General features: G+C 33.7%; 1 protein-coding gene across 1 annotated transcript; it reads left to right on the forward strand.

Moving 5' to 3' along the window:
- Positions 1 to 898: 898 nt before the first annotated feature.
- LOC109006202 (probable L-ascorbate peroxidase 3) lies at positions 899 to 1,884 on the forward strand. Its single transcript, XM_035691500.1, has 5 exons — positions 899 to 949; positions 1,041 to 1,104; positions 1,180 to 1,228; positions 1,595 to 1,677; positions 1,772 to 1,884. The coding sequence occupies exons 1-5, from the start codon at positions 933 to 935 to the stop codon at positions 1,856 to 1,858; spliced, it is 300 nt and encodes a 99-aa protein (XP_035547393.1). The 5' UTR covers positions 899 to 932; the 3' UTR covers positions 1,859 to 1,884.
- The last annotated feature ends 17,694 nt before the right edge of the window (positions 1,885 to 19,578 follow it).

Genomic DNA, 19,578 nt, shown 5'->3' on the forward strand with positions numbered 1-19,578 from the left:
TTTTTCTTCTGATCCGAGTTTTTTTTTTCTTTAAATCTGAATGTATGATTCTTTGAAATCTGAAGTTTTCTTTTTTGTTTACGGCAGCCAACTCCACAGGAATCTCCTCAAAGGCTTTCGATTCTTCACATTGTGGTTCTTCCCTCTCTCTCATTCTTCCCCTAGAGCTTCCGATTCTCATAGCTTGTCTCAATGTTTTTTTTTTTTGTTTTTTGTTTTTGTTTTTGTAGGCAGACTAGATGCTCAGAGACTAGCACAAGCAAGCTAAAGATGTTTTGATCTCTCTTGGAGGGACTTCTTTAGTTTTAAACCCTCTCGAGGTGAAAGTTTTGGTTTCTTGGTCTTCGGTATCCATAAGAGGGATTTTGGACGTCAGACGCCAAGGAAAAGCTTCCTCTCATAGTGGTGTATCTTTGGGTTCCTCTTCTCTGTTCTTGTTGTCGGTGTGGTCTGGGTATGGTTTTTATGGTTTTGTTTTTATTTTCTCTTGGTTGGATGTGAATCTGTGGGATGGTTTGGATTTTGTTTGCCGTCTCGTTATTTTTGGATTGAAAAACCTGTGTTGTTTTTTTTTTTTTTATTTCATTTTTGTTTTGCTTGTTCTCTTTTTGTTCTGCATTTTTTTTTTTGTTCCATGTGAATCTGGTTGTTGGATTTCTCTTCATTGCTATGGACTATTTTTGGTTATGTTTGCCAGTTTCTTGGAAATCGCAGTTGGATTCTGCGGTGAGCTTTTACAGCTTAATGTGTAATATAGTTTAGCAAATCTGATTACGGGTGGGTCAAGAAGTTTAGAGCTTAGTTTGTTCTCCAGGGAAATGAATTGATAATTTGCACCTAATTTTGCATTGGTTTGTCTTCTCACTGATCCTGGGTTTGTTTCTTCATTTTGATGTCAGAAGAAGTAAAGTCTAAACATCCAAAGATTACATATGCCGATCTCTACCAGGTTACGATTCTATTTCGAGAAGCATACATTTGTCTTCAACTACGTGGTCTTACAGATTTAGCTCATCTTCAACTGCGTTTTGGATTTTTAGCTTGCTAGCATTGTTGCAGTGGAAGTCACTGGACCCCTCTATTGACTTTGTTCCAAGAAGGAAGGTATATTCATGGAAGAATTTCTATAGCACCTATCCATGATCTGTACTCTTTTTTAACTTTCTTAACCTCAAGTAGGATTCATTGGAATCTCCTGAAGAAGGGTGCCTTCCTGATGCCAGACAAGGTATGTTATTAACCAAGTTGCTTTAGTTTTTATGGGTGGTGATTTCCTATGAAACATAAGCTACCCCAGTTTGCTGTTTGATTTATGATGATGGAATGAAGTATAGGTTTTATATCTCTTCCTTGAAGATTGTTAAAAGTGAACATGAATATGCTAAGCTATCCATCACGATGCTTATGTATGATAAATATTGAAAAAAACTTGGTTCTTCTGTGGCTGATGTATAAGTTTCTTTACTCCGAGTTTGATCTGTACATGCACATATTGGAGCAATTGACACGAGACAGTCTATTTCATGGTAATGGAAAACACATAACAGATGGGATGTTGAACAATGTATTCACTTCTTGTCCCATTTTGTTATAGGTGCAAAGCATTTAAGAGATGTCTTTTATCGCATGGGCTTATCTGACAAGGACATTGTGGCATTGGCTGGAGGCCACACATTGGTAAAGTTCTCCAAAGATTGAACTATATGTGAGGAAAAGTTTTTTTTTTAATTCATATCATCTATATGATTTGTCTTTCATTTTGTTTCTTTAGGGAAAGGCACACAAGGAGAGATCAGGATTCGAAAGTCTACCTTGGACAACTGACCCTTTGAAGTTTGATAATTCATATTTTGTGTAAGAAATCAATGAAAACTTAATTTGGTAGAGAAGAAAAACCTATAACAAACTCATTTCCATTTGACAAGATGATATTGTACATGGTACATGTATGTTATAATGGACAAAATCAGGGAACTCATTTCCTTTCTTTATACCTCAAGATCTCTCTCTCTCTCTCTCTCTCTCGACGCGTAACTGTGTGTAATATATATATATATATATATATATATTTATGTGTGTTGTATAGGTATATGTGTGCGTGACCTTATTTTTTTTGTTCAACTATCTTGTTTTTGGCAATCACATTCACGGAGATAACTTTTGTACAGGGTCATTCTGCACCGACAATCATGATCGGTGGCATATAGGCTTTATCTTGAACTCCTTAAGAGACATGCCTTTACCCTTAAATTTCAGATAAATGATTTGAATTATCAGAAGTGAGTTATATTATCTGAGCCATTTATTTCTGTTTGGTTCACCTTGTCACTATCATTTGATTGTATTCATTAATCATTTTTATTAAACCATATCATTTTTGTAGAAAAAGTGTTTCACTCAATTAGGCAACGTGCAAAGCACGTTGTTCCCTACCTAGTATATATATATATATATATATATATATATATATATATATATATATATATATATATATGGGATAGTCAGCCTTCACAACTACTAATTGCCATTATACCAAATTTTTACAAAGATGTTTTCCCTGATCTGTAGATCTATATATGGTACTGTATATATAATCAATGGTTTGAATAAGTACTTACAAACTTTTATTTGACTAAAATTAATTAATTATGTATGATCCTTCAACGCTTCATAGAAATTGATAAAGATGGGAAAAACTAATTAAGATTAATTGTTAGAGTGAAAATTATCATATTATTAACTTAATCAACTAATCTAGTTGTAATTGGTTGAAAGATAAAAATGGATCTAGCCATGATATTTATTGGTTAGTGTTAAGACAGTACACAAGGGACCTACCTCTTGTAACCCCGAGCACAAAGAATCTGTAGTGGCTGCACTCACTCACACAACTGCTCCAGCTGTAGCAAGAATTACGGAGAATAAAAATGCATAACTTAATGCTGATGTGAACCAATCATCTTGTATCTATTGTAGAGTCATTGTGCTATAAATATGTGTAGATACTCTCCGAATTGTATATGGGAAATCAGTAAAGCTGAAATGAGGTTTTAATATAATATTTTTTCATTCAGAACTTTTGTCAAACACCTTCTACTCTCTCTGTGTTACCGTGATTTAATATGGTATCAAAGAGCTACTAAGGCCAACGCCTGTTCTTTCTCCTGTTTCTTTTTTTTCTCCTCCCCTGACCTGTGTCTTCTTATCTCTAGACTCCTCCATGACATCCGTAACTCCTCCTCCCCCGTTTACCTCCTCCATTATCGCCATTACCAACCATTCAGTCACTGTCAAACTCTCCATCGACAACTACCTTCTCTGGAAGGCTCAGATTCTTCCATTTCTTAAAGGAAATCAACTTCTCTCCTATGTTGATGGTTCCTTTACTTCTCCTCCAGCTAAAATCAATGATGTTGTAAACCCGGCTCATAAGTTATGGGTTCTACAGGATCAGTTGATTATGTCTGCACTTAACTCATCCTTATCAGAGACTCTTCTTGCACAAGTGCTTGAGTGCAATACATCTCATGAGATTTGGACGACGTTACATAGCTTGTATGCCTCTCAATCGACGTCTCATGTTATTCAAACCCAGTTTCAGCTTGCTACGTTAAAGAAAGGAGCTGAATCAATCAATGCGTATTACCATAAGGCCAAATCCTTGTCTGCCTCCTTGTCGGCAGCAGGAAATCCTCTTTCTCAATCACAGTTTACGGTGTACTTACTTGCGGGATTGGGTTCGGATTATGAGTTGGTAATCTCTTCTGTTACCACTCGTCCCGAACCTCTCTCAGCTCCTCAGATTTACAGTTACCTGTTAAATCATGAATCCCTGCTTAGCTCATCAGCACCAATCTCTTCTCTTGGCATCACCCATATCTGCTAACGCCACTGGGCTATCTTTTCGTTCTCCCATGGCCGCTGGTCAATCTAGCAGAGGTCGAACTCCCTTTCGTGGGGGGAGACGTGGTAGAGGATCTGGGCGTGGGTCACACATGGCCCAGCCCAGTAATCCTTTTTCCTCCCGCTCAGACTCTAGGCCCACTTGCCAGGTTTGTCAGAAGGTGGGTCACACGGCCCTTCAATGTTACAATCGTTTTAATCAAACATATCAGTCCCCACCTCCATCTTCTTTCACAGCTAACTTTACTTCTCTTCCCACTAGTGGCCCTCCTTCAAATTATTGGTTTCCCGACACTGCTGCGACTAATCATTTTACCTCTAATTTTGCAAATTTAAATTTAGACTCTATGCCTTATCTTGGCCCTGACCATGTTAGCATCGGCGATGGCTCGACACTTCCAATACAAAACATTGGCTTGGGTCAACTCAATACTGGTTCTGGAAATTACATTCTTCACAAACTTTTACATGTTCCTTCCATTACAAAAAATCTCTTGTATGTTCGTCAATTTTGCGTGGATAATGTTGTTTTCTTTGAATTTAATTCCTCTTGTTTCTTTGTGAAGGATTTACAAACCAAGGAGGTGCTTCTTCAGGGTCCCGTTAGAGATGGTCTCTATGTCCTTTCGCTGCAAACAAACACTTCCACCCCTCAAGCTTTTATTGGTCAACGCACTTCCACACAAATATGGCATGCTCGCATTGGTCACCCCTCCCCTCAGATTACTTCACTTACTCTACGTCAGTTTCAACTACCGGTCACAAATAAGTCCACTCCTCAAGTTTGTCCAGCTTGCTCCCACGCCAAAGCTCATGCTCTACCTCATCCACCATCTCCATCCACATCGGACAAACCATTTCAGCTTCTTTTTCTTGATGTTTGGGTTCCCGCTCCAATGCTTTCCTCTAATGCTTGTCGTTTTTACTTTTCCATTGAAGATGACTTCTCTAAATATATTTGGTATTTTCCTCTTTAATCAAAGTCTGATGTCTCTAAAATATTTGTTGAGTTTGCACGTTATGTTCAAAATATGTTCTCTACAAATATTTTATCTGTTCAATCCGACTGGGGGGGAGAATTTTGTCCCCTTCACAAAATACTACAAGCTTGTGGTATTTCACATCGTCTCACTTGTCCATATGCACACGCTCAAAATGGCACTATTGAGCGCCGCCATCATCACATTGTAGAAACTGGTTTGTCTATTCTTGCACATGCCTGAGCCCCCTCTAAATATTGGTCTGAAGCCTTTCAAACTGCTGTTTTCTAAATTAATTGAATGCCAACTCTCATTCTTAATAATAAATCACCTTTTGAAAAATTGTTTCACATCATTCCGGATTATAAATTTTTACGAGTTTTTGGTGTGGCGTGTTGGCCAAATCTTCGTCCCTATAATCAACACAAAATGGACCTTCGTTCTCATTTTTGTGTTTTTATGGAATATAGTATTGATCACAAGGGTTATTGCTGTCTTCATCTGCCTACGGGTTGAACATATATATCTCGTGATGTCATTTTTTATGAAACTATCTTTCCATTCTCCACACAGCCCAGTTTGAATACGTCCCCGCCCTCTCCTTCACAACTAAATATTCCACTTCTTCATTCTCTCACACGGCCCAGTACTCCTTTGGCTTCAGTCAACCCGTGCCCCAGTCCACCCCATCTCACTCCGTTGCCTTCACGCCCAACCACTCCAACTCATATAAACATCTTGGCCCACCAACCTAGTCAAACCATACCTCAGCCCGATACACCTACCAGTCCACCTTTGCTTTCATCCTCTCAAAATATCAACCCTAATATCGCAACTCTCTCTGAGCCGCCATTAACTCACACAAACTTACAGCCTAACTCACCGAATGGTCATCACCTGCGCTCTCACCTATCACCAACTGAACCCCATAATTCTTCTTCTCACCCGATGGTCACACGGACCAAATCTCAGTCCCTTTGTCCTCTTATTCGAACCAATAGAACAATTCCTTGGCCTCCCCCCAAACCATCATCCTTTCTCACTTCCTTTGCACAAAATGTTCCCAAAGAACCTTCCTCTTTCACTGAGGCGTCCCGTTTTTTCGAGTGGAGGGCTGCTATGGCCACTGAATTTGCTGCTCTTTTGCAAAATCACACATGAGACTTAGTTCCCTTCTCCACCTCGTTTAACCTTCTGGGTGCTAAATGGGTCTTGAAGTCAAAACGTAGGGCTGATGGTAGTCTGGAACGTCGCAAGGCGCGTCTTGTGGCCAAAGGCTTCCATCAACAACCTAGCCTCGACTACTCCGAGACTTTTAGTCCGGTTGTCAAACCAGTAACTATACGGCTTATTCTTTCCCTTGCAGTCACTCATAACTGGCCTTTGCATCAGTTGGACATTCAGAATGCTTTTCTACACGGGGATCTCGAAGAAGATGTGTACATGCAGCAGCCTCCGGGGTTTGTGAATCCAGATCTTCCCAACCATGTCTGTAAGTTAAGGAAGTCAATTTATGGCTTGAAGCAAGCCCCACGGGCTTGGTTTTCCAAGCTCACAGATCGGCTTCTTTCTCTTGGTTTCTCTAGTTCAAAATCTAACAATTCGTTGTTTATGTTTAGAAATAACTCTGATTTTATCTATGTCTTAATTTACATATATGATATTATTGTTACTGGATCTACATCTGTCTTAGTATCTGAATTCATTATTGCCTTGAACTCATATTTTCCTGTTAAAGATCTCAGCCTACTAAGTTATTTTCTAGGCATAGAAGTGTTTCGAAACTCATCTGGTCTCTATCTTTCCCAGTCTAAATATGTGTCTGACCTACTTATTCGAACAAATATGCATGAGTCAAAATCAGTTTCAACTCCTTTATCTGCATCTGTCAAACTAAATGCTCTTGACGGGTCTGCTTTTGAGGACCCTCCTCTTTATAGGAGTATTGTTGGAAGTCTCCAACATTTAGCTTTTACTAGGCCTGACATCTCATTTGCAGTAAACAAAGTCTGTCAATACATGCATTATCCACGGTAGCCCCACTGGCAAGCCGTCAAACGCATCTTTCAATATCTTAATCACACCAAACATTTTGGTCTTCATTTCTGTGTTTCTTCTCTTATTAAGTTGTCTGCCTTTTTCGATGCTGACTGGGCAGGATGCCCGGATGATCGTAAGTCTACTGGAGGCTACTGCATTTATTTTGACTCTCACCTTATTTCTTGGGGCTAAAAAAAAAACAGCCCACTATAGCTCGGTCATCTACTAAAGCCGAGTATAAGGTTGTGGCAAATGCCACTTGTGAAATTTTATGGTTACAATACTTGTTACAAGAGCTTGGTATTTTTCTTAGTGAATCTCCAACACTGTGGTGTGATAACTTAGGCGCTACTTATCTCTCGATTAATCCGGTGTTACATGCTCGTACTAAACATATCCAGCTTGATTATCATTTTGTACAAGATAGAGTGGCTGCCAAAACACTACAACTCTCTTTTATTTCTAGTAATGATCAGCTTGCTGATATTTTTACCAAGCCTTTGTCCTCAAGTTGTTTTTCACAGTTACGCTCAAGCCTCACTCTTACTCCAGTGCCGCTTGAATCGCGGGGGGATGTTAAGACAGTACACAAGGGACCTACCTCCTGTAACCCCGAGCATAAAGAATCTGTAGTGGCTGCACTCACTCACACAACTGCTTCAGCTGTAGCAAGAATCACAGAGAATAAAAATGCATAACTGAATGTTGATGTGGACCAATCATCTTGTATCTATTGTAGAGCCATTATGCTATAAATATGTGTAGATACTCTCCGAATTGTATATGGGAAATCAGTAAAGCTGAAATGAGGTTTTAATATAATATTTTTTCATTCAGAACTTTTGTCAAACACCTTCTACTCTCTCTGTGTTATCGTGATTTAATAGTCAGTATCCTGCAAATCTATATTAAATGCTTAAGAAATGTTGTTGGACTGACTTATATTTTTCTCTCACACTCGAAAGTTTAAAAAATTTGGACAAAATCTCTAGGGGATCATCAATTAAACATGACGGCCTTCAACTTAAAGATTAATTTGACAAAATAGATCGATCTCAAAAAAATAAATCATGATTATAATTAAAATTCACCACATGCAGCTTGATGGGTGCCCTCAAAGTATTAGGGTGCCCTCAAAGTATTAATTATGGTTAGATTGTTAAATATTTTGACATTAAATATTAAATATAAGAATCTTCAATTTTCTATGGTGGTGCGTGAAGTGCCGCTTGTGCTAAAGAATTCTAAATGGCTGGTCAAGGAAGGCCACCTTTCTTTTTGGAGGGACAAATGGATGGACTCTGCCCCATTATGTGATTATCAGAGAGTTGTGGCACATCCAAATTTACTTGTGAAAGACTGTACGGAGGGAACTCAATGGGATGTGGATGTTTTAAGACAACTGGTAGGGCAAGAAAAATAGGAGCTAATTGTTCGACAGTTCCTGGAACAAGAGCTGGTAATGATAAACTGGCTTGGATGGGAACTTTGGATGGATGTTTTACAACAAAGAATGCGTGGAGCCTTGTTCGTGAGGTGGCTCCAAAATCTCAATGGTCTAAGTGGATCTGGCATGCGGCATTACCAAAGAAGATTTTGGTGTTAATGTGGAAAGCTCTGTCTTATAAGGGAGAGATAGCTACGACTATTTGGAAATTTTGTTCTCATGCTCTGGGGGTCCCATACGTAGTTAACAGGTCATGGAGAAGAACGGTTGAAGCTTGGTTTAGACGCACAGCGAGGTCGTCGAAGGTTGGGAATTTACTTGGGTTAATTCCAAGTATCATAATGTGGAGGTTGTGGTGTTGGAGGTGCTCAGCCAGAATTGAGGGAAGGAAGGACTCAATTGGCGTGTTGTGGAGGCTCGTCAAATTTTGGATTAACTGGGTTGGTTTAAAAATAAAGGATAGCTCTCGGTTGGGATGGAGGGACGTCCAGGTGCTTACGTTGCTACAGTCGCGATTAAGATAAGAAGTAAGGAAAGAGTCAGAGCAGTTTCTTGGCATAAACCAGATAATGGTTAGGTCAAGTTGAACACTGATTGAAGTTGTTTACAAAATACAAGGGAGTTGGGCGCTAGTGGAATACTGCGAGATGAACACGACAACATGAAGTTTGCGTTTGCTGCTCGTTTGGGCAGGGGAACTAATACGCAGGCAGAGATTCGGGCTTTATTAATGGGTTTACGTAAATGCCGTGATTTGGGGTGTTGATAATGTTATTCTGGAGCTTGATTCTTTATTGGTGGTCAATTGGCTGAAAGATGGGTAGTGTAGCTTACGGTATCTGGAGGAGTTTTTGGAGGAGATTATGGGGATTTTATCAAGAATAGATTTTCAGTTTCAACATGTGTTCAGGGAAGGAAATATGGCAGTAGATTTTCTAGCTAAGATCGGAAGTTGTGGATGTAATGAAGAATGGTTTTCACATGAGGACATTCCAATTTGCTTAAGGGCATCCTTATTTGCGTAAGTTTAAGAAAGTTGGGTGAGGTTTATTGAGTTGGGTTTTGTTGCTTCGAGTTTATTTCTTTATTTAATTTTTTGGCAGCTTCAGTTGTGTATAAGGTATTCCTCCGCCAAAAGTGGGGTTTTTAATAAAATGGAGAAGGGGTCACTCTTAGACATGTGACCTTCAACTCTTTATAAATAAATAAAAAGAATTTCGATTTTCTATGATCTACGATAATAAATAATAATAGTTAGAAAACCTACCTCCATTCATTTCAGTTTGATAAAAAATTTGACCTGACTATGAGAGAATGATCATCTTAATAACTTTACCTTCGAGTGTCTCCCGATGCCTATAGGCACAATTATGTTGTAGGTGAGAACCCTTAATCCTCATGAGGGGTTAAGCATTCTCATTAAGGGTTATAGACTTCTGACTAGCATGAAGTCTATAGACTTCTGGCCATCATGAAATCTAGATGTATTTGTGTCCCACTATAACTCATTAATTAAGAGATATTTGAACTAGTTTAAACCCATTAGCTAGGATATGGAGGTGTGGGACATAGAGTTTTAATAAAACTCTTACATATATAGATATCATGATTTCCAAAGATGCTAATTTCATAACAAAAAAAATATGTATTTTCCTTTAGAAGATCTGTTATTATTATTATTTTTGAATGATAAAGTTTCTCATACATATATTAATAATATGTATAATAAATAAGAAAATTTTCAAGAAGATTATTCGAATCAGCAAAATTATTAATCCAAATTTAGAAGATTGAGATTAACTCAATTTTTTGGATATGCTAACATGCATGGAGTTAAAGATGATTGTTCTATGCCTGCCATGATATTGCTTTTGAGAAAAGTCCCAAACAGCTTTCAAGTGCAATACTATCGTTTATAGCTTTTTTATATTAACATATTAATAAAGCAACAATTTATTTCTTGACTTTTGAAAGGTTATAAATAAAAAATTGGTGAAAGTTATTTTTTTAGTTTCTATAAATAATCATAAAAAATCGAAACAAAATATAGACTAAGATCCCGCACTATTTATGGAATCGTTCATATGGATTTCTCAGGAGCAATGAATACAGTGTGTTTGATTAGTGAGGTGATTTAATTCGGGATCACTTCAAAGTACCTCACTACTATTAATTACTATTCATAAATTATTCATTATTTTTTTTAACTATTAGTCTATTATTCATTATTTTTTTATTATTATTTATAAATCATTTGAGATCACCTCAATATCCAAACGTAGAATAAACTAGTCGTAAACTTGCGTGATATGCAAATCGGAATAACTAAATTACTAGTACTATTTATTCAAACACTTGTGGTGAAAACTATTTTGTTCAATTATCTAAAAATGAGATGAAAGGTTCTTTTAAATAAGAGTAGGGGAAATGTTGAGAAATGTACTGAAATAGAGTAATTTATGTCATTTCTCTAGCAAGCTGAGGCGGGAGAAGTTGGGAAAACGAAATGTTTCTAAGACAAATGAATAAGTGAATAATATCTATATATATATATATATATATATATATATATACTAGTAGTGATGAAACGACCGAGGGACGTTTGCCCACTAGAGCCAAAATATATGTGGTCATTTTTAGATAGTCTATACGCTAACAGTTACCATCATTTTTTGAAAACCCTCATCATTTAAATTCTTCTCTTTTGGAGCAAACAGAATGACAGGTTAAGATATAAAAACTTTAAATTGCTAAATATACCTCAAAAAATATTGCAGCATAAGAGACGGCAAAAAATGACACAACAACAAAAAAAAATTCAAAAAGAAAGACAGCAAAAAATCATAGAAAAAAAAAACCCAACATTGCAACAAAAAATACACAAATGAAAAAATATACAAAAAAAAAAAAAACATCACGTAACCAATATAATAATAATGAGCAATGAAATACAAAAAAAATTCTCGTGTTTCAGATATGACATTGCCATCAGAGCTGATTGCAACAAGTGAAGTGCATCAAAACACTCACTTAAATTGGCCTTTAAAAAAAAGCTTTAAATCTTAAAAAAACAAAGTGGAATTATCTTTCACGGTATAGCAAACGAAAAGAATCTATATATTTCTTCCATAACCAAACAAATACTATCCATTAAATGATAAAAGATCACAGTCTCTTAAAATAAAAATAAAAAATCATATCTTTCATCAAAACTTCTACAAAAAAAAAAAATAATAATAGCACCACAAGTATGGGACGGCTAGACAAAAATCCACTTACTTCTTTTTAGAAGAACGAAATGGATCACCGACAACGGGAAAATAACCAAAAAAAAATAAATTCAAGTCTAAAAGCAAGGAACCATTCGCATCGAATGACTGCAAAACTCCACCCAAACCCCGACTGCCTTCTGCGGAAAGTACCACAGACTGCAATATTGTCATCCAAGTGAGGATTACCCTGCTATATCGATGGGGTTCCATTAAAGCAAAACCTATAGCCCCTCTAAAAAGACCAAACCATCCCTATATAAACAGAAAAACACAACACTACATTGTACCTGGAAAAAATAACTTCACACAACTCAAACTCCACAAAACAAAATGAATCAAAGTTGAAAAGAAATTCCTTCAAAGAATTAAATCAATCAAGTACATAAATTCAAAGAGAAACAAAAACCAACAACAGAATCACAATTTATAAAAATGAAAAAGTTAAAAAATGCATGAAACAAAAAACTAAACACATAAACCCATAATATCCAAATCCATAACACACACTACCCAAATTCCTTCAAAGAACTAACAATCAAGTGCATATATTCAAAGAGGGAAAAACAAAAGCATGAACGACTGAATAAAAAAATAAATGAAGCAGAACTTAAAACATGCATCAAAGAAAGAAGGAGAGAGAGAGAGAGAGAGAGAGAGAGAGAGAGAGAGAGAGAGAGAGAGAGAGACATTTTTAAGTTAAAACCTAGATATATATCTTGGGAAAGGAAAAGGAAAAAAGATCAAAATACCACGAAAGACCAAAATACCCCCAGTTAGATAGACAAAAATGTTAAAACATAAGGATAAAAAGGAGAAAACACACAAAAAAGGGCAGTTGCACGGATGACAAAAATGATTGTTCATAGCTATCCACACTTATTATATATAGTATAGATAAATTAATAATCAAATGCAATGCAGAAAAAGCCAGAAACAGCCCAAGAAATTTACATGCAATGCAGAAAATTAATAACGCACATGCAGTACAGAAAAAGCCAAAAAAAGCACAACATGCAAGCAAATAAAAAATTAATAACACACATCCAGTGCAGAAAAAGCCACAAAAATCACAACATGTAAGCAAATAACTAAACATAAACTGACTTCCATCTAACTACACAACCAAAAAAAACTTCCAACGCACAACATGCAAATTTACAGGAAAAAATGAATATATTCACAATAAAAAATAATAAAATAATGCAAACAAATTACAAAAGATTGTAAAAAATGGGATACCAACTTGAAATAAAGGCCAAAACCAGTCAGTCAAAAGGCTAAAACCAGTTAGTCATCATAATATCAAATGAAAAAGACAACAATTTAATAAAACAAAAATAGTATAAAACAGTTATATACAGAAAATCCATTTATTAAAATCAGTTCCATACTATATATTAATTTTATAAATGCAGTTATAAAATTATAACAAAAAATCACTAAAGATTTATATAGAAATGAAAAAAATTTGCAAACACAATCATCAAACTAAATAATCCAAAAATTTACATATAGTGCAGAAAAAGCATAACATGCAAGCAAATAATATATAAAAGGAAAGCAAATAAAAAATTAATAACACATACAATGCAAAAAAAGTCACAAAAACCAAAACATGCAAGCAAATAACATACAAAAGGAAAGTAAATAACCAAACATAAACTGACTTCCATCTAACTACGCAACCAAAAAAAACCTCCGAAGCACAACATGCAAATCTACAGGAAAAAAATGAATATATTCACAATAAAAAGTAATAAAATAATACAAAGAAATTACAAAAGGCTGTAAAAAAGGAGATACCAACCTGAAATAAAAGCCAAAACCAGTTAGCCATCATAACATCAAATGAAGAAGACAACAATTTAATAAAACAAAAATAATATAAAACAGTTATATATAGGAAATCCATTTATTATAATCAGTTCCATACTATATATAAAATTATAACAAAAAATACTAAATATTTATACAAAAATGAAAAAAAATTTACACACATAATCCTCAAACTAAATAGCCCAAAAATTTACATGCAGTGCAGAAAATTAATAACGTACATGCAGTGCAGAAAAAGCCACAAAAACCACAACATTCAAGCAAATAACATACAAAAGAAAAGCAAATAAAAAATTAATAACACACATGCAATATTGCAGAAAAAATCACAAAAACCACAACATGCAAGCAAATAACATACAAAAGGAAAGCAAATAACCAAACATAAATTGACTTCCATCTAACAACACAACCAAAAAAAACCTCTGACGCACAACATGCAAATCTACAGGGAAAAAAATCCCATCAAACATAAAAAAATATATATGTTTTCAAAAACATTTGGATAACAAAAACAAAGAATAGAAAATAACTCACAACATGCAAATCTACAGGGGAAAAAATCAACAAAGACAAACCTAACGCTGCAAATAACAAACGCAAAGAGAGAAAACCCAAACTCAGAGAACTCACAACGTGCAAATCTACAAAACAAAACAAAAAGAAAAATCCCATCGAACAACCAAAAAAACCAACTTCACACAACTCAAACTCCTTGGAACAAATTTAAATTTTTTTTATCTATACCAACAAAAACCAACTTTACGGCATCTTTATTTTAGAACAAACAGAATGACAAATGTTATTTTTTATTTCATTGTAAGAATATATCACACAACAATCATAACATGCAAACTAAAAATCACATTGCATACCATACAACTTCACATTCATATGCTTCTTTTAGCAAATTTGGACTTTGATTGCTTTCTTTATCTTATACCATAAGAAAATGAAGCACTATCATAAAATCTGAAATTCAACAAATCTATATACAATAGAGTTCAAAATTAAATACAAACAAAAAGTTAATCTTACACAATGAATGAAACAAAAAAAAAAACTTTGAAGCAAAATAAAAAATAAAAATAAAAGTATAGTACATATTAAACTTTCAAAAACATGAAAGGAAAAAGGCCAACGTTGCATTACAAAATCAAAAAACACAACACTGCATTATACCTGAAAAATTAACTTCACACAACTCAAACTTTATAGAACAGATTTAAATTTTTTTTATCCATACCAACAAAAACCAAGTTTATAGCAAAAATGTAAATACAATATTGCATGTGTAAATCACACAACCAAAAACAAAAACAAACATCACATTATCAAAAAAAAAAAAAAAATACAACATTGGATCATAAGAAATATTATATTTTCTCACAAATATATGGATCACAGATAATCACAAATCTATACCCAAAACAAAGGATCCACAAACCCAAAAGATGCTAACAAACATTTAACAGTATAAAAAAAAATAACACAAATAAGCTATTTTTTTTTAACAAAAAATAGCAAATACGGAGAGTATCCAAATCCATAATATACAAACAAATATTTAGCTGCATGAGAGAAAATCTCAACGCATGATGATAAAAAAAATAAAAAATAAAAAATAAATCCATCCTTTAACCAAAAAATACCAAAACTGAGAGTATGTTCAAAATGAAAAACTCGAGAAAGACAAACCTTGAAGTAAAACTCCAATGTGAATGATATTGTTAGAAGCCTCCTGCAAAAAACAAACAAAAAGTTAATCTTACACAACAAATGAAACAAAAAAAAAAATACTTTAAAGCAAAATAAAAAATAAAAATAAAAGTATAGTATAGATTAAACTTTCAAGAACATAAGGAAAAAAGCTAACACTGCATTACAAAATCAAAAAATGCAACATTGCATTATACTTGAAAAATTAACTTCACACACTCAAACTCCATAGAACAGATTTAAAATTTTTTTATCTATACCAACAAAAACCAACTTTACAATAAAAATGTAAATACAAGATTGCATGTGTAAATCACAGAATAAAAAACAAGAACCAACACCACATTATTAAAAAAAAAAACACAACACTAGATCATAAGAAATATTATATTCTCTCACAAATATATGGATCACAGATAATCACAAATCTATACCCAAAACAGATGATTCGCAAACCCAAAAGATGCCAACAAACATTTAATATCATAAAAAAAATCAACACAAATAAGCTATTTTTTTTAACAAAAAATATCAAAAACTGAGAATATCCAAACTCACAATATACAAACAAATATTTAATTGCATGAGAGAAAATCCAAACACTGGACAATAAAATAAATAAATAAAATCCATCCTCTAACAAAAAATACCAAAACTGAGAATATCTAAATCCACAATATACAAACAAATATTTAACTGCATAAGAGAAAACCTCATCACTGAATGATCAAACAAAACAAAAACAATCCAACATTACATTACAAAAAAAAAAAGACACAACATTAGATTATTAAAAAGAAACTATTTTTTTTAATAGCATAAAAAAAAATCAACATAAAGAAAGTATTTTTTTAATAAAAAATACCAAAAACTGAGAGTATCCAAACCCACAATATATAACCAAATATTTAGTTGCATGAGAGAAAACCACATCGCTGGATGATAAAACAAAACAAAAAAAAAATCCAACATTACATTACAAAAAAAAGATACAATCAACAAGATTGCAAAAACACCCGCAAGATTATATATTTTCTCACAAATGTATACATCACAGATAAGAACACAACCAAATACAAACTTTACGATACTGCATTATAAAAAAGATTATACTTTTTCTCCAACATTTAAATCACACATGCAAAAAAAGCTATAACTCAGTTGGAAAAAATACAAATGATACAAAAAATCTATCTTTTCACACAAAAAATATAGAAAGCTGAGAAAATGTAAACCCAAAACCAAAAAAATACAAAAACCTGAAAACAACACCTAGAAGCTATTTTTTTCAGCAAACAATACCAAAAATCGAGAGTATCCAAACCCACAACATACAAACAAATATATTTAGTTGCAAAGAAGACGTAATCCCAGAATAAAAAAATATAAAAACCCGACGACTCCCAAAAAAGCAACATAAAGCCACTTGCTTAGGAAAAAAATACCGAGAGTATCCAAATCCAGAACACACAAATAAATGTCTAACTGGATGAGAAAAGAATCCAACGCAAAAAAGCTAAAATCGGTGAGAAACTAGAAAAATGAATTTTTCACATAACACACAAACCCAAAACATAATTTTTCACAAAAGATCCAAAAACCCCAAAACATGCAAACTCATAAAACATAAAAACCTTGTGGAAACCTATGAAAAAAATACAAATTCTCAAAAAGAATTCAAAAAAATACACAAATTCAAAAACAGAAAACGAACAAAACCGCATGAGAAAAAAGCTCAATGCGAAAGAGCAAAAATCAGTGAAAAATGTACAATTTTTCACAAATAATACAAAAAATCTAGAAAATGCAAACCCATAAAATACAAAAAAAACTGATGGAAACCCATGAAAACAACATACATTCTAAAAAAAAATCCGAAAAAATACACAAATCCAAATATAGAAACGGAACAAAACTATGTGCAAAAATTACTTTTCACAAAAAACACACAAACCCACGAAAAAAGAAAATACCAAAAATACAAAGAACCCACAACATACAAACTCAAAACATATAAACGAAGAACATATCTCCAGATCGGAAGAGAAAAAACCAACAAGACCGAGCAAAAAACAATGAGAAAAAATTTTAAACCCAAATACGAACAACCAACAATATACAAACCCAAATCATATGAACAACCAACAGCTGGCCAAAAAAAATTCACAAAACAACCTAGACGAAAACACAGAGATAAGAAAGAAGACGAAGAGAAAGCGAGAGAAGAGAGAAGACACCGATAGAGAAAGTGAGAGAAATCCGAGGGAAAATGAAGAAAGAGAAAGTGCATAAAAGAAGAATAGAAGAAGATAAAAATAAAGAGAGAGAATATGAAAATGACATTAAAAAAAGGGGAAGAATGAAAAAAACAAACAAGCTGAAGATAAAGCTATCCCTGACACAATTATACTAAAAAGACCAAAATATCCCTACTTAAACAGATACAAAAGAAGATAAAAAATGCTAGAAAAGGTAAAACACTTTAAAAACGGACGAGATACACGGAAGACAACAAAATCATTGTTCAATGCCTTATTTATGATAACTATTAATTAAGGCATTAAACTACTTGTCTAAGGCCCTCCAAAGATCGAGCAAGCTGCATGCAATCTATCTTTAGAATAATTAAATTTGTGAGCTTGTTTTACCAATAAATTTGAAAGAATGCAAAAAATAAATTAAAAATAAATTTCTCAAAACAATAGGTGCCAGCGCTAGAATTAATAAAATATGCATGATAGGAATTTGGCTGAAAATATAGAAAATAAAATATTCGCATGGTAATTATTAGCTGCATGCATGTCATGAGTTCTTACAAAAAAAAAGGTGATGGCCAAAAGTACTATTGCCGCTATTGGTTGATGCCAGACATAATTTAGATTAATTTTGATGGTTAATTTCAATAGATAATTAAAATAGAGACGATAAGAGATTAGCCCAAAAAATAGAGAAAAAAAACTTTGAAAACTATTGATTAATAATAAAATTTGAAATTATGAATGTTTTTTAAAAAAAAAGTAAAAATCTAAATCATTGTATGAGAAATAAATATATAAATAAACAAGAATCCTATAAAAAATTTGGTCAAAATTGAAATCAGAATTACGTCCAAAACTTGAAACCAAATATTTACTAACAAGGCACAAATGATCATAAATATATGATTTGATGGAAAATAACTAATATTGCCCTAGTCCAATGAAGATATTAAATTTTTTCTTCCATATTTGAACATATTCATCTTCTTAAGGTAGTAGTACTTCAATGCAATCAACCTAGAATCTGTACCTAATTCCCTATATCAAATTGGGTTTGCACCAAGAATCTGGACCTGGATACCCCATTGGTGCAAACCCAAATTGATATGGGGTATTAGTTATTTTTCTCCAAATCACTTCAGAATAATATCAGTTATTTTCTTCCAAATCCTATATATTTACAATATTAGTTATTTTCTCCCAAATCATATATTTATGTTCATTCTTGTCTTATTAATAAATATATGGTTTTAAGTTTGGAAATGATTCTGATTTCGATTTTGATTAAATTTTTGGTATGATTCTTATTTATTTATGTATTTATTTCTCATACAATAATTTAGATTTTTCCATTTTTGAAAAAATCTTCATAATTTCAAATTTTACTATTAATCAATAATTTTCAGAGTTATTTTCTCTGTGTTTTAGGTAAATCTCGTCTTCTCTATGTTGATCATATGTTGGAACTAGTCGCCAGATTTATCTAAATTCTGTCCGGTGTCACATTTTGAACAATCTTCTAGTTTCCTTCAATATATATTGATTTGATCATATATGCTGAGTCGATGGACTTACGTGACAACCAAGAGTACTGTTGATATTGCTTCACTAGTGGTGGGCCGGTGGCCGTGTTGCGCACGTTTGTTCCATGACGACTAACATATTAACATGCAATATCGTGTGTTCCATGTGCACAAAGTATCACCTGATTAATTGGTGATTGCAGTAGACTACAACAATTGGGAGAAGTTATCCTTGATTGCAACATCATAGTTGATTTTGTAGCCTCCATGACTTGGTCGTTCCCAGTCTTTTTGTCTCAACGTTGTTAATGGAAATTACCAAGCTTTTATATGCTCCTGCATGCGAGGTTTTTCGTGTCATTTTTGCTAGATATATGCATGATAGGGTTGGGGTTTATTCCATCATGAAGGATTCTGTTCCTTGTTAACGATGACAAGAACATTTATGAAGAAGGCATGGGAGTGCTCTTTCATATCAAGCAACACTAAAACAAAACTAGTGAGATAAAACCTTCACTTCCGTGAAAAAATCTCTTTTCCCACAAATTTTGATCGTGAGGAGCTCGTGGAATAAAATTGATGAGATAAAGATCAAGCTTT

Source organism: Juglans regia, chromosome 7 (assembly GCF_001411555.2).
Source record: "Juglans regia cultivar Chandler chromosome 7, Walnut 2.0, whole genome shotgun sequence".
In the NCBI taxonomy this organism is placed as follows: Eukaryota; Viridiplantae; Streptophyta; class Magnoliopsida; order Fagales; family Juglandaceae; genus Juglans; species Juglans regia.

Bases quoted from the DNA above. Each gene is read 5' to 3' on its own strand.
- LOC109006202 (XM_035691500.1), top strand. The intron at 1,105-1,179 runs GTATATTCATGG...AACCTCAAGTAG, and splicing joins ACTTTGTTCCAAGAAGGAAG to GATTCATTGGAATCTCCTGA. The intron at 1,229-1,594 runs GTATGTTATTAA...ATTTTGTTATAG, and splicing joins CCTTCCTGATGCCAGACAAG to GTGCAAAGCATTTAAGAGAT.